Below are 15,953 nucleotides of genomic sequence, written 5' to 3' on the forward strand. Positions count from 1 at the left end.
ACTATATCACGTGGTTTTATTGAACCGTACCAAACATCTGGGAGGGCTAATTTTGAGCCAGAGGGAGCTAAGCCCCCCTAGCCCCACCCCTAGAATGAATTGCACCTAAGGAACGTACATGTCAGTGAACGGACTGCAATAAAAAGATTAAACGAAGCAAATCTTATGTCAAAAAGGCCTGCTTCGGGACCACAACTTCCTAAGTCTGTCGACTAGGACCAGACACAACAGCATGTTTTTAATGTAAAAATTACGAAAAAATGTTAGTGTTTTCTTCATAAGCGAATCTCCAACATAAATAACTATATATATCCCACATATCTCTAACAAAAATAAAGAGGGCTATTGGAATAAACCAAAAAACAAACTATTGAGAAAGTATGTACCTAGATGATAAAATAATTCTTAAATTCCTTGATGTCTTATACCACAGGGCATTTCAAATTTTCACCAAAATATCAACATTTCGTTAGTTAGCAATTGTTTTCTTTTAACCGCGCGATTTTACAAAATAAACACCATATGTTGTCTATTTGAAAATATCTATTCCAGAATCAGCCAACAAGAATTCATCATTTATCCAGAACCAGAAAATTATGAATTATTACCTAAGTACACAAATTTCGCGCTGCATCTCAAAAACCCTCGGCTACAACAAAGCTACGGCAACTAAAATTAAAATTTAAATATTGATTTATACTGACTAAACCAAACATTAAGGAGGGTCCACATATAGTAACATGTTATATAACATTGCTATTTAAGAAGCTACATATAACATGTTTAAAAACGAGAGCCGTCCACATTATAGTTTTCGTAATAGTGAATCGTTTTGACGAGAAAGAGGTTCTGCTCGCACAAGCGGCGTGCGTAATTATTTTTGAAGAAAGAGAAAGAAAGTCGAGAAAAAAGCGGTTTTGAGTCCGCAAGATCTAGATATAGTTGAACTCGATTAGCTTACCTTTTCAGTACCTTCCTCGGCTGTTCTCGTGGTGTGTTTCTGTCTTTTAAAAACATTATTAATTATATAGCAGCGAAATTTGCTAAATATGACTAAAAACATGTAACATGTTATATAACTTTGCTATACAGCAGTGTTATATAGCAAATGTGGACCGTCCTTTATACGCAATACGCGATAAACGATACAAAAACCTAGGTTATTGTTTTATAATTTGAGTTCTTATAAACACCCAAACTGTCCGAACGACGAAATTTTTCCAGCGATATGACTGAAATCCTGTAATATATTTATACAGGGTGTCCCAGAAATAAGTGCAAATATTTTAACTAGTAGTATAGTTCAACCCCAGAACACGCCTATGAGGTTTTTTTCGCGAAACGAAATTTTTTGAAAAAATTTTTGGTTTGGTTTGGTTTGGTTTGGTTACTAAAAACTAAAATTTTTTTTAGTTTTTAGTAAAAAAACATAATTTCTTGATAATGTGGCAACGTAAGTATTAGATTAAATTTACAAGAAAGAAAATCCAGAAAAGATCTAGTGGTTCTCAAAATTTTAGCAAAAACATATTTTTTTTTGGAAATTTTCAAAGTAAAATAATTCGGTTATTTTGGACTTATGTGAAAAACGATAAAGAGAAAATATGTTTCTTTTATCGAGATCTACCAGCCCATAAAATACTTGCACTTATTTCTGGGACACCCTGTATTCACTGTATGGACACACCCGATATTTCTTAATCAAATATATTGATTCTCAACTAATAAACAATATTACAAACTACAATAATAACACGCTGGTTTCTAGACAAAGACAAAAACCGCCACTTTTTATATCGTCTGTCAGTAAACTACCAAATACAAGTGTATATAAAGTTGACTGCCTTAGAAATCCTTCTATGAATGACGCGGTTAATGGCCAATTAACCCATTATATTTTCTATACGTAGTACACCTTACCTTGTTGGCGTCACGACCCGCGACACTTGGAGTTTATAATACGTGTAAAACATAGCGGGAACAAAGGACAAAATGAAACTTTGACCGGCAGTAGAGAAAATGGGTAAAATAAAATGTTTTCTAGCGAAAATTGGATAAATTGGGAATAGTTTTGAATATTTTAGGATGAAAATAAGTGATTTACAAAAAGTATAATTTAAATAAGTTTTTCTAATTTTCTCCTGATTTTTTTTCGTGCGGGGGGGGGGGGCATTGACCATTTGACCTCATGGTTAAGCCCCCACTGATCAAACTGTGACAATATATTTTTTTTTAATTTGAAGAATTCTATACAGTATTATTTAATCTTCCATGGTATAATTGGAATACTCAGAATAGAAAATTATATATGATAATTTTAGGAAAAGCCCAAAAAAATAAAAATCTGTATGCTGGCATTAATTCCCCAATAAATAAAGCAGGCCTCCTTGGGGTAAATACATTAACAATAATTGTATCATATCAATCTATATCATAACCAATATATCTAGCTTATTGGATAAAACATTTATTCTTCTTCGATTATTTTCATAGTTATATTTCTAAAATTCATTTTTGTTTTAGTATGCAAGATTTTTATATGGAACTGTAAATTTTTTCTACCAATTTCGTAGAAAATAATTCAACTAGGATAGTAAATAGTTAAAATAAACTGGTAAATTGTAACACGATTATAAAATAACTTCACATAAATATTATAAGTTATTTATGATCAATAAAGTATATACGCACTACATAACACTTGTATTTTTAAATTTTAAACTTTAAATCTGAATAAAAACTTTTTACTGTTTTAAAAATTACATCATTTTAATCTGAAACACATCGTTCTTATCAAAGAACCGTCCAAACATTCATTGGCTTCCCTATTAATTTTACAGCTAAGTCGTAAATAGGTTTTTTAACATTTGCCAAATTTTAACAATTTTGGACAAGCCGATTTTAAGTACTTTAAAAAAAACTGCATCTATTTCTAAATTTAAACTGAACAGGTAACAATGCAAAACCAGTCAAATGTCAATATACCATGTCAACCTACGATTTTATCATTGTCAAATGTAATATTTTGTGCTGTCTGCACTACTACATTATAGTATCTACGGATAGTGTCCCCGGAATGCATTTTTGTAATTTAAAACTGGTTTGAATGAGGCAAAAGCCTAGCGATTTGAAAATATAATTTGATATTAACAAAATTATAGGATGACAACTTAAGGTACGTTGGCATTTGCCTGGTTTTGCATTGTTACCTGTTCAGTTTTAATTTAAAAGTAGATTAAGTTTTTCTTAAATTACTTGAAATCGGCTTATCTAAAATCCTTTATAGTTAATTTGTGTCATAACAAACGACCGAGAAAAGTGAACTGTAATATGATATGAAGTTTGGTAAGTTCGACATGTAGTGAATAGATGGCGTTAGAATAAATATTGAAAATCTAAATATTTAAATTTAATTTTTTAGAAAAGAAATAAAAACGCTACAATACAGTAGTACTGTAATATAAATTTAAATGTTATTGGCAGAAATATAAAACCTATAAAAAGCTATTTTTCAATCTGAAGAAACGATAGCAAATAAAAAGTAATAAATAGCAATAAATTATATTATTTTATATTTTTTATTTGATAGTTTTATTTTCGAAATTAAAAGATAAAATAGCTAAATTCTTCTAGCCATCTGCGTGTTGTTTATTGTTTATAAATTTGGGCGGTTTATGAATTGTTATTGTTTATGAATTTGCATGGACACAGATATAACGGCAGGGAGAAGATTAGGTTGGTACAGTGATCAGAAATACCGCATAGGGGGGAACAGCAACACTTTGGAAGCCGAAGCTTCAGTTACAAAATCGCGGTATTTTGTCGCGGTATTTCTCTTGCCACGCCCTTTCTAATTTGAAGTTCAATAAAACACAAAGTTTACTTAATCTGAATGAATTGCATAGAGGCCACTAGCTTTTTAATTTTAACAGCCGGGTGGTCGGGGTTCAAAGATATTAATAAAAGGGCGCCACGAGATTATACTCTATGAACTCGACAATAAAGATGTAACTATTAAGTAGACTTCAACACTAACCTCGAACTGTTGAGTGTAACTACCATGAACTTCAAATGTTACTATAATTATTTAAACTTAAGTGACTCTAACTTAACTATGAGACTAGACTGCAAATAATACTACTAAAAATGTTTAAGCATTTTATTAAAATATTAAAAGTTAATATTTAAAGAAATGGAAATGAATAAACGTTGAGAAGTAGAATAAAATTTAAATCAAGAAAACTAACTAAAAGTATGACGTCATAATCCCCCTTACTTAAACTAAGTACAATATCCTGGGTAGATTACAAATATCAAACTAAATCTAAACTAAAATTATACAGTCTTACTCTAATCGATGTACAATCTTGAAACAATTCGGAAGTTCCTCTGGCTGAGCTACGGTGTATAGCTATGGCACATATGGGGTGGCTACAGCAGCTCGGTGTACTGTCACTGGAGCCCACGGATGTCAGCAGACGTACAGATGAAAGGCAAGTTGTTGAGGTTTCAAATGGTGAACATAAAAAACCCTAAATAATATTGGTTGTCTTAGAAAAGAGCCTCAATTATAGAACAAGGACTAGCACAACGTAATAAAGGTAATAAAGAAGGACTAATCAAATCTGAACTTTACCTCAACGAGGGTTTATGATGTCCAACGGGTACCTCTACACGGACAACAGGAACGAATGGAATTCTGGACTGTTCTGTGCTACGGTCTGGATCGGTCTCCTTGCTCTACAATTACGAACAACCAAATAAGACTTAAGAAAGATAACACTCAACTAATCTTTCTACACCACGTGGGCGTGGAAAAGTCGAAAACCAGTCAACAATATGAACAAAAATCAGTTGAGCATTGACTGAATAGGCAGAAGAATTATAGCATACCTTGGAACTATTCGGGGACTTCTTGGGCACGTGGAATCGGAATATCGGTCGGAAAATTTGGCTATTTTAATCCCATTGCGGAAATTGGTCGGCGGTCCATAAAAATCATCAAAATCCAACCATGTCTCTGACCAAATGTGTTTCGGAAGCCTTAATCCTTCTTTACGAAGACCTGCTATTCACCAACAGGGAATGCTTCACGAAACGGCAGCCAGTTCTTCACCACGACATTCGGACGGTGGGTACACTGGGTACACAAGAAATGATGCAAGGATTCGATTTCCTTCACAAAATCAGATTTCAACCGGAAATCTCCCTCCAGCATATAGATAGAGAACTATATATCTTGACTAGTCCAACTCACAAAAAGGCATAAATAAAAAATGACGTTCTAGAATATTTTCCATTGTCATATTTCATATCCGGTCAATGAACGAACTTAACTCACAAATTCCCACAATTAATGAACGAATTGCACACTGCGATCCACATCAAAAATAACCAATTTAACTACGAAATTTTATCTGATAATTATAAAATTTCAATAACCAAACAAAGGATAAATAAATCCAAAAACATCTGGCTTGATCTGACAGTGACAAGTGACAAGTGATGACCAAAGATAAAGAGAGGTCGACAAAAATTCTAATGCTGGGCCAGTGACGATATTGTGGAGCTGAAGCTGTGTATATCGGGTTGCATAATCGTAAAATTTAAATAAAATAATATTTAACAATAAAATTATAGTAAACATGATGCAAAAATAATAGTTATTTGCGATAATTTATGAGCTAGCACACAGAGGTCGTTGCGAGGAAATTTGACTGTTACACTCTGGAACGGTCGCTATTGTAACGCGACTAATGTGGAACTGGTATTTCCCTCACTACTTGGCAGTCCATCTCCCAAGAACTCCTACAGAGGCAACCTTAAAATTAATAGATCGACTAGATCTCCAAATAAGGAGTTTTATATAAAGAATTTATTATATTGTAAATTTACTAGAAAAACACGGAAAATTATTTGACAGGTAGTTTTATTAATATTCAGAATCGTTAAATTCATATATTTTTGTGCAGAATTCTTCATATACTTCAATTGTATTGCTATACTGCTGGTAAATAATAAGTTGTTAGAAAATATTAATTTTATCACTTATCCTATTCAGTGTCACACATTGTTACGATTTTTGCAAATTAATTGTTCTTCCATTAATCTCTTGCAAATCCCTATTGGTAAATTCTAATAAAGTACCATTTTCGTCCTTTATATGCTTCAGATCCATATACTGCAAAAATGCGCGGGTTAGTTAACATTAGCCCACGGCCACACAGAAAGCGTTTTTTGCGTTTTCAGCGTGAAGCGTCTTTTGCAACTAAAATAGGAAGATATTAATGGCCCGACCAAAAGCGTCTAGCGTTCGGCGTGTCTCGCAAAAAACGCAAATGAAAACAAATCAATTTGTTTTCTGTAGCGTCTTTAGCGATTTCATAGATGACACTCCGTCATAGGCGGACGTAATATTTAATAATACAATAAAAATGAATCAAATAGTATGCATATTTTTACATTTTAGGGTACCTATTATCTAAAAATATTCTTATAGAGAATATCTACTGTTTAGGAAGATTCTATTAAATTCAAAAATTTGAAGGAAATGTTTGAAAAAATATTAAATTAAAGGAATATTTTTTAATTCTTAACAAATAGTTCTTTACGCGTAACAAATAGATTTTTACGGGTAACAAATAGTTTTATACGTGTAAAAAATAGTTTTCTAGGTGCAAAAAATAGTTTTTTATTCATAAAAAATATTTTTTTTGCGTAAAAAATATTTTTTTACCTGTAGCGAGTAGTGGTTTGCTAGTAAAAAATGTTTTTTACGTGTAACAAAAATTTTTTTACACCTAAAAATTTTATTTTTGTTGCCTAAAAAACTTTTTTTACCAGATACAGTAAGGTTTTGAAGCGTAAAAATTAGTTTTTTACGTGTAACAAATAGATTTTTACACGTAAAAAACATTTTTTTTGTTGCCTAAAAAAGTTTTTTTACCAGATATATTAAGTCTTTGATGCGTAAAAATTAGTTTTTACGTGTAACAAATAGATTTTTACACGTAAAAATATTTCTTTTGGCGTAAAAAAGGTTTTTTACCAGAAACAATAAGCTTTTCACGCGTAAAAAGTATTTTTTACGTGTAACAAATAGATTTTTGCACGTAAAAAATAGTTCTTTTAGCGTAAAAAATGGTTTTCTACCAGTAACAAATAGTTTTATACGCGTAAAAAATAGTTTTCTACCAGTAACAAATTATTTTACCCGCGTCAAAAATAGTTTTCTATCAGTAACAAATAGTTTTATATGCCTAAAAAATAGCTTTTTACGTGCAAAAGTTTTATTCGCGTATAATAAAAAAATAATAAAAATAGGTTTTTACGTGTAACAAGTAGTTTTTTACGTGTAACGAATGGTTTTTTACATGTAATAATTTGATTTACTTTTACAAAATTTGTATTAAAATATCAATATTTTAATAAATATTACACGTGGACTACGTGTGGCGCGTCACTACGTATTTCTAAGCCGTTAACACATTTCGTTACAACTAGCTCGTGTGTCAGGGCCGTCTCTCTAGCTCGTGTGTCACAGCTTTGAAGTTTTACTCCCAGCGCGCGTAAAAAAGTTTCACTTCAAAAAGTTTCATAAGTCATATCCTAAAATTGCATTAGCAACCAGTAATATTTACTACTCTATTATAACATAATTATAATAATTTATTATATTATAATTATAACAAGTAACCACAAAACTACAACATAAAAAAACTATACACAAATAAACTAAAATTCGCAAAATAAATGGTAAATAACAATAATTATTTTACACACACCACTGGCACTAGCAGTAGATTGTGTTTGTCGCCAAATATAACGCCCCAGCCCGTCCACAATTCAATTCTAGCATATCTTTATCTTCGTCTCTTCAACACTAACCGCGCCGATTTCGCCTATCTCTTCCTCACAGGACTGACTGTTGAACGGCCCGGGGATCCACGAGCTTGCGTTACTAAATGACATATTCATAGAAACGGCAGACCTGCCGCTTCTTTTGCGTGTTGTTAATGGACACAAATCGCAAAAAACGCTTCAAACGGTAAAATCGCAAATAAGACTGAGATGCAAAAAATGCAAGAGCAGCGACAGGTCTGCAGTTTCTATCAAGATGTCAATTAGTAACGTCGCAAGTTCGTGGATTTCCGGCCCGTTCAACAACCAATCCTGTGAGAAAGAGATAGGCCAGATCGGAGCGGTTAGCGTTGAAGAGACGAAGATACAGATATGCTCGGATCCATCGTTGAACGGGCCGGGGCCTATGTTTGGCGACAAACACAATCTACTGCTAGTCCCAGTGGTGTGTGTAACAAAATCATTATTATTTGCCATTTATTTTACGAAATTTAGTTTATTTGAGTATAAATTTTTTACGTTGTAGTTTTGTGGTTACTTGTGTGTTATAAATATAATATAATTATATTCGCGTCCAGTCCGAATGTATTATCTTGATTTTTCTATACGTAGTACCGTCCCTGCGTGCACAATTTTAAAGCTATAAGCTAAATTCCCTCCCGCTACCAGTCTAGGTGGCCGCGCCGGCCCTGGCGCGGCGGTCGGTATTCATTCGTCTTTCGTGCACGGTGCAGTGCGGATCGTAGCTCTCCGATTTCTTCGTCGTAGATCGATGAAGCCATTTTGTTTATTCTCTACTCATTTTGGATATTACTATGTAATATACGGTGTTCTACAGCTAGGTAGAACACAAGGAACAATATGTAAGTATTGTATAATATTTATTTTTAGAGAAAAACGAAGTGGACGTAAATAACGGAATATTAGAATTAGATAAAAGAAGAAAACAATAAGAATATTATATATATCGGACTGTTGTACTCTCAGTGAGACAAAGTTCGTACGTGTAAAGAATGTCCTTCTCCTTGTAAGAGGAATTCTCATTTATATAAGGTTCTATATCTCGCAGTCAAGAGAATATTATAAATGCCAAAGTGTTGCATCTCCGAGTGAGTCAAATTTCGTACTTTTAGAGGATGGCCATATGAGAGAGATTCCTTTTATAAGTCAATATTGATATCCCACTATCGAGAGATAAATTACAGGTATCACAGGTAAGTATCTTATAATATTTATTTTCAGGTAATTAAATAATGGAGGGAAATAATTGAAGTGGAAGCAAATCTCTAAATGTAGAAATTAGAGGCAAGGAGGAGACAATGGAAGTAGACAAATGGAGAAAGCAATAAGAATATCGTATATATCGAACTGTTGTGCTCCCAGTGAGACAAAGTTTCCTATTTAGAGAATGCCCTTCTCCTCGTGAAAGGGATTCCTATTATATGAGGTTAGAAATCTGGCTATCAAATAATATTATAAATATCGAACTGTTGTTTTCCCAGTGACGCAAAGTTTCCTATTTATAGAGAATGCCCTTCTCCTCGTGAGGGGGATTCCTATTGTATGAGGTTCTAAATCTCTCTATCAAGAGAATATTATAAATACCGAAGTTGTGCCGAAGTGTTGTATCACCCAGGGAGTCAAATTTCTCATTTTTCGAGAATGGCCGTCTCCGTGTGAGGGATTCCTTTTATAAGTCATTGTTGATATCCCCTATCGAGATATTAATTACACGTATTACCGGTGAGTATCTTATAATACTTATTTTTAGGAAATTAAATAATGAATGGAAATAATTAAAGTAAAAGCAAATTTCGAAATATGGAAATTAGAGGCAAGGAGGAAACAATGGAATTAGACAAAAAGAAAAAATGAGAATAACATATATATATCGAACTGTTGTCCTCTCCGTGAGACAAAGTTTCGTACTTACAGAGAATGCCCTTCTCTTCGTGAGAGGGATTCCTATTATATGAGATTCTAGATCTCGCAATCAACAGAGTACTATAAATGCCGAAGTGTTTTATCTCCCAGCAATGAAATAAGGTATGAAACAAAATTTTGTACTTTTAGAAAATGCCTATCTCTGGAATGGATTTCTTTTTTTATGAGATTTTAGATCTCACTCTCAAGGGAATATTATTTATATATTTAGGTGCCAAATATTTGTATCTCCCAGTGAGACAAAATTTCGTACTTTTAGAGAATGCCCATCTCCGTGTGGGAGGGATTTCTTTTATACGTTATCGATAGCCTTATCGAAAAATTAATTACACGTATTACATGTAAGTCTTTTAGAATATTTATTTTTAGACGAATATTGGATGGAAATAAATAGAAGTACATCCCGAAATGTGGGGATTAGAGGAAAGGAGAAAACAAAGGGATGAGGAATATTGTATAAACACGGACTGTTCTTCTCCCAGTGTTCTTTTCATAGCGAGACAAAGGTTAGTACTTTTAGATAATCCTCTACTCCGTGTGAGAGGGATTCCTTTTTTAAGATATTCCAGAGCTCGCTATCGAGATAATATTATAATAACCGAAGTGTTGTTGTCTCAATGATACAAAATTTTTTAATTTTAGTGAATGCCCTTCTCCGTGTGAAAGGGATTCCTTTATAAATGACGTTCTCGGTCTCGTTATCGTAGAAGTAGATTTCACAAAAGAATTTCAAGTGATAAATCTAAAAATTTTAGACCCTCAAAAAAAAAACGATATATTTCAACAGGAAAACTCCCCCACACATTATATTTATAAGGCTGTACGTTCAAAAAGCAGGACAGTCGTTATTTAAGTGTCACTATCTCATAACAGATCGAACACAAGGTCAGCAACTAGGAAGAGGAAAATAACCAAATCTAGCGATTTGTGCAGTTTGTTGGGGGAAGGGCAATCCAAAGAGACTACAGAACATTCGACTCTTCGATGATGATACATTTTCGGGAGACGAATTCAGTCTTAGCTAATGATCTGGCTTCAGCACAGAACAAGGTCCAACTTTTATATCTGAGAAAATATTTTAGCTCCCTAATTTACCAAGGAGCCATGGCATGTCGCCTATCCTCTCCTGTGTCATAATTGTTAAGATGAAGTCCAGCATATTTTCGAAATCAAACTCTTAATAAAAAAAAAATATCTGGGTTATAAAATTTAACAATAGTCGTCGTAGACTTAATATGCTTTTAAAGGAAGAGAAAAATATTCATAAATATATCATGGAACAAATATGGACGGTTGTTATAGATACCGGACGCATAGTCCTAATGTGGTTGACGGTATCTTGTACGAAAGGTATCAACTATTTTTCCCTCTGAAGGATTTTCAAATGAAAATCATGAGGAAGAAGGACCTCTGGATAAATTTACGTTTGAACCTTGCTTAGAGGAAAAGATACAAACAACGGAATGTATCCAGATATTTGTGACAGATATTCGAATATGTCTTTACCTTCCTTCTTTGAAAAAGAGGGGGTGATACATGAGGCACGAGCGGCCAATTCCTCCAGTTTGCTGCCTTGCCAGCCTCCTACCATAAAATAGGCGACAACCAACTTAACGTTGACCTCCAAGTCATTAAAAGTAATCAACTTAGCTGACCAGCTAATAATATAATAACTCAAATATGTATATAATAATAAAATAGCTAATATCCTAGATTTTCATAGCTAATATGTAGTGTGTGTGTGTATATATATAAAAAGAAAAAAAAACGTCTCCTATTTTTCTCTATTTTGGCTAAAGAAATTTCTCTATTTTGGCTAAAGCTATTCTAATGGAAATGTAAGTTTTATTCTAAATCTTAAGAACACGTAACTGTGTCTCATTTCAAAAGGAGGTCCTTATGATAACGGCTGTTAAATGCTAATTTGTTTATGTAAATCTTTGACTTTCATATGTTGGAATACTCACCATCTACATTTAGAGTTTATATTTACCCATTTCGGTCTATAAAAGCAGTGTTGTGTTTTGGCCAATACTTTATACATTTTGACAAAGTGACAGACTTTGTGCAAATTATCGAAACAAAAGTTAGTTTTTTCTTAAGCTTACAGTATATAATATATATTTTCTCCTCTACAATACACTTTCGAAAGAGATGATTATAATAACATTAATGTAAACTTTCGCAGACTTTGAATTTTTTCTTAAATATATCTGGATGGTTTCTCGTTGAAAGAGGCTTTTGTAAGATATGATGTGTCTAAGGTTTACTGCATTAAAATTTTACCATAAATGTTCCCTAACAGTTCTACTTTCTTATCTAGAAATTTCGGAAAGAATAGACATATCAATTAAATCATAAAGTAGAAATAGTTTTCTTGCAGTTTTACGTATATAAATAGATTATATAATTCTTGCCGTGAACTGCTATGAAAATAATAAATCATATATTGGTTTCACGTTTAACCTTAGATATCAGAGACAGATGTCAGTTTGTTTTTAATCAGTATATAATTATATATGCATATCATAGTTACTGAAAATTATCAAAAAAAAAAAAAAAATAAATAATACAAATAATAATAAAACTTCTGGTATAAAATTGACACAGATCAATATCTGTGTCTACTTTATATCAATGTCCACAATATCCATACCAATGTATGGATCGAAACCTAATATATATGATGACTCTGGTTTAATTCATCGACGTAATTAAAGCATTTTGGAAAATAAATTATTGAGAATCTTAATTTCTCACTAAAGGCTTAAAAAAAAGGCCTTTTAAATATTAAGCAATGGGTTATAAACACCTTTAAAAAAAATATATATCAGGTTAAACCTCACTTATAGTCGAGTTATCCACGCAGTTCTACATTGAGACAGGGATTTCTATCGACACGATGAGTTAACTGGTTTATAAAGTATAATTGAACAATTTTGGCAGAATCCTTTATGGAAGTGCCATCTTATGGGTTTCTGTCTCTGCTTAGTATGCATATATGTATAGGTTAAATTGTCACAATTTAATAAATCCATGTATTGATGGCCGTTAAATTGGTTTCATCTTGGTTGCATTCAATAAACATATATTTATAATTTCAGCTATTTTGTCTCAAAAAAAAAATGCTTTCTGCACCACATTCATTAATTTGCAACCATCAGTTCTTTAAACATCTACGTATAGAAAAATCAAGATAATACATTCGGACTGGACGCGAATATAATTATACGATCAAGCGAACTTACCTGAAGTGAAGTTCGATCGGCTATAATTATATGAGCGTCCAGTCCGAATGTATTATCTTCCCACCCCCTCCCGTTTTTGCCCCATGGTCGCTTGAATTAATGAATAAATCTTTGAAAATGAATACCGACCGCCGCGCCAGGGCCGGCGCGGCCACCTAGACTGGTAGCGGGAGGGAATTTAGCTTATAGCTTTAAAATTGTGCACGCAGGGACGGTACTACGTATAGAAAAATCAAGATAATACATTCGGACTGGACGCCTCATATAATTACGATCGAACTTCACTTCAGGTAAGTTCGTTTGATCGTATAATAATATAACATAATAAATAATTATAATTATATAATAGAATAGTAAATATTAATATTACTAGTTGCTAACGCAATTTTAGGACTTGGTTTATAAGACTTCTTGCAGTGAAACTTCTGTACGTGCGCTGGGAGTAAAAATTCAAAGCCGTGACACACGAGCTAGTTGTAACGAAACATGTTAACGGCTTAGAAATAGTAGTGACGCGACGTGTTATTTACGCGAATGAAACTGTTACACGTAAAAATCTATTTTTTTCGTGTATAAAACTATTTATTGCCCGTAAAAAACTATTTTTTATGCGTATAAAACTTGTAGCGTTTTTTTATAAATGTTACCACTGCGAACGGCAGCTTTTCGTTGGTAGAGCAGTCGTGGATAAGGTATTTCACTAGAGAGAAAACTAATCAATAACAATAAACAAAAAAATATAGATATTGGGCGCCAGGCATGAACAGAGAAAGAAAACACAGTTGTTTATTACTTAAAACTAATGACTATATTTCATGATGTTCTTTGCTAGTACATGACAGTGTAGAATTCTAATAAATATATAGTGGTTATATGTCAAAAAAAAATGGTGTTAAGAGTTGTACTAAATATCTATGAAAGTAATACCATTACAAGACGTAATGTAATGAAACCTAAGATCTAAATCATATTTTAAATATTAAATCGACATGAATGTTCTTAACAATCTAACCACTAAACATAGTCTGTACGATATTACTTAAGATGTACGTTATTGTTTAAGACTGAAAATGTTTTAAATGTTAAATGTAAAACTAGAACTTAAATCTACACTTAGCTGTTCTTCATGTAATCCTGCTTCAAACAGTAACAGCGTGAGGTGGTCTCGCATCTCTGTACTGTCTGTCGGCGATCCTGTTGGCCAAAACAACAAAAGGGACCAGAATGAGGACACCATGAATCACTACAGCCGTAGCTACTGACTAGGCTTAGAAATGGGAGCGAAGCAGCATGGGGCTTACGCTGTATCCATACTGTAGCAATATGGGGACACTACCCGTACCTTGGAACACTACTAGGACCTTGGATAATGTCCGTAACTTGGACCATAACCTTGGACACAGTCCGTCCATGAGATAACGGTACAGGGGAACACTACCCGTACCTTGGATACTACTAGGACCTTGGATAATGCCCGTACCTTGTAAATAGTCCGTACCTTGGACCCTAAAAATATGAAACTCTTGTTTAAAACTAAACAAGGTTTAATAAACAAAATAAACCTACCTCGAATTACTTCCGAGGGCTCAATAATAAACAAAGAAACTGTCCTTTCTTCCATGTAACATTCTGGAGGACAAAAGAAAAGGGATGCCAACGTGCCAGCAAAATACAAATACAAGTTAAGTTGGGACATCCAAAACTCTACCCTAAAAATATGCAGTAATAATATCGAATCTAAAAGGATAATATTTCATCTTTACCTGTTACTTTGAAATATCAGCTGATTCAGATTATACAGCAAGATTTAAATAATTACCATTTGTAAAAGCCGGGATGGTTAGGTTAGGCTACAGAGTGCTAAAAGTGAGTCCACAGCACAGAGAGTTGACAGAAGCGATGTTGACAACGCCTCCACAGAGCGATAACAGGGTTGTGGACTAGAGAACGTAAAAATCACGCCAAGCGCGTCAAATAAACTATCCGGCCTGAACGAGAGAGAATCCGGTGATGATAGGCCACACATCATATATTATATATAAAAAAGGACATCACGGCACTTCATAGGAATATATCTAATGACTTAATCACCATTAAATCTTGGTGCGATTCGAACCTCCTGAGTCTCAACATTTCTAAATCTAAAGCTTTGTCGTATAAAAACTCGTTGCAGCCTTTTGTACTTAACAACACCAGCATTGACGTCGTAAAATCTGTAAAATTCTTAGGGCTTGTTATGGACAATTCTCTGAAATGGGACATACATATCGAAGCTTTGTCGAAAAAATTGAGCTCTGCCTGTTTTGCATTAAGGTCTGTTTCTAAGGAGCTTAACTTGTCAGTAGCTAGAACTATTTATTGTGCACTTTTTGAGTCGCACCTCAGGTATACCCTTCCATTCTGGGGTATGTGTTGCGCGACTCAATTTGACCGCATTTTCAAGCTCCAGAAGAGAGCTGTTCGATATTCACTGGGACTAAACAGCAGAACTCATTGCCGGGACTTTTTTAAAGAATTAAAAATATTGACTCTTCCTTCCTTATTTTTGAATTCTTATTTACTAGACAAGGCTTTCTACGCTTTCGTTAATGAATTATATTTTGAAAATCGAATTTGATCTTGTAAACACTGGTCTAATGTTTGCTATTGCTATATTTACTAATGACATCGAAATGAATTTATTTAGAGGTCATTGATATTTTACTATAAACTAGCTAAATATTTTTGAATATTATTTTTATTTTTTTGTTCTTTGACATTGTAAACATTTATAAATGTTTATTTTAACAATAAGACTGACAATATTATTTGTATAATGTTTTGTATTATATTTTGTTTGTTTGTTTGTGTATCTTGTTTTTTTACTTTGTTTGTTAGTTTACCTTTGTCTACAAATTGAAA

General features: G+C 33.2%; 1 protein-coding gene and 1 long non-coding RNA gene across 2 annotated transcripts in view; one reads left to right on the forward strand and one right to left on the reverse strand.

Annotated features, from left to right (window-relative positions):
• Positions 1-5,912: 5,912 nt before the first annotated feature.
• Positions 5,913-15,953, reverse strand: part of LOC115881116 (carbonic anhydrase 6-like) — a 77,083-nt gene continuing 67,042 nt past the window's right edge. Inside the window, exon 7 of the mRNA XM_030898498.1 lies at positions 5,913-6,181. Coding sequence (XP_030754358.1) covers positions 6,074-6,181 — 108 coding nt within the window. The 3' untranslated portion in view covers positions 5,913-6,073. The remainder of the gene's footprint in view (positions 6,182-15,953) is intronic.
• On the forward strand, positions 8,439-10,575 carry LOC115881117. The gene is made up of 2 exons (XR_004049991.1): positions 8,439-9,906; positions 10,174-10,575. It is a non-coding gene; the product is annotated as an uncharacterized LOC115881117 (long non-coding RNA).

This window comes from Sitophilus oryzae, unplaced genomic scaffold, assembly GCF_002938485.1.
Source record: "Sitophilus oryzae breed Bouriz unplaced genomic scaffold, Soryzae_2.0 scaffold_169_pilon_pilon, whole genome shotgun sequence".
NCBI lineage: Eukaryota > Metazoa > Arthropoda > Insecta > Coleoptera > Curculionidae > Sitophilus > Sitophilus oryzae.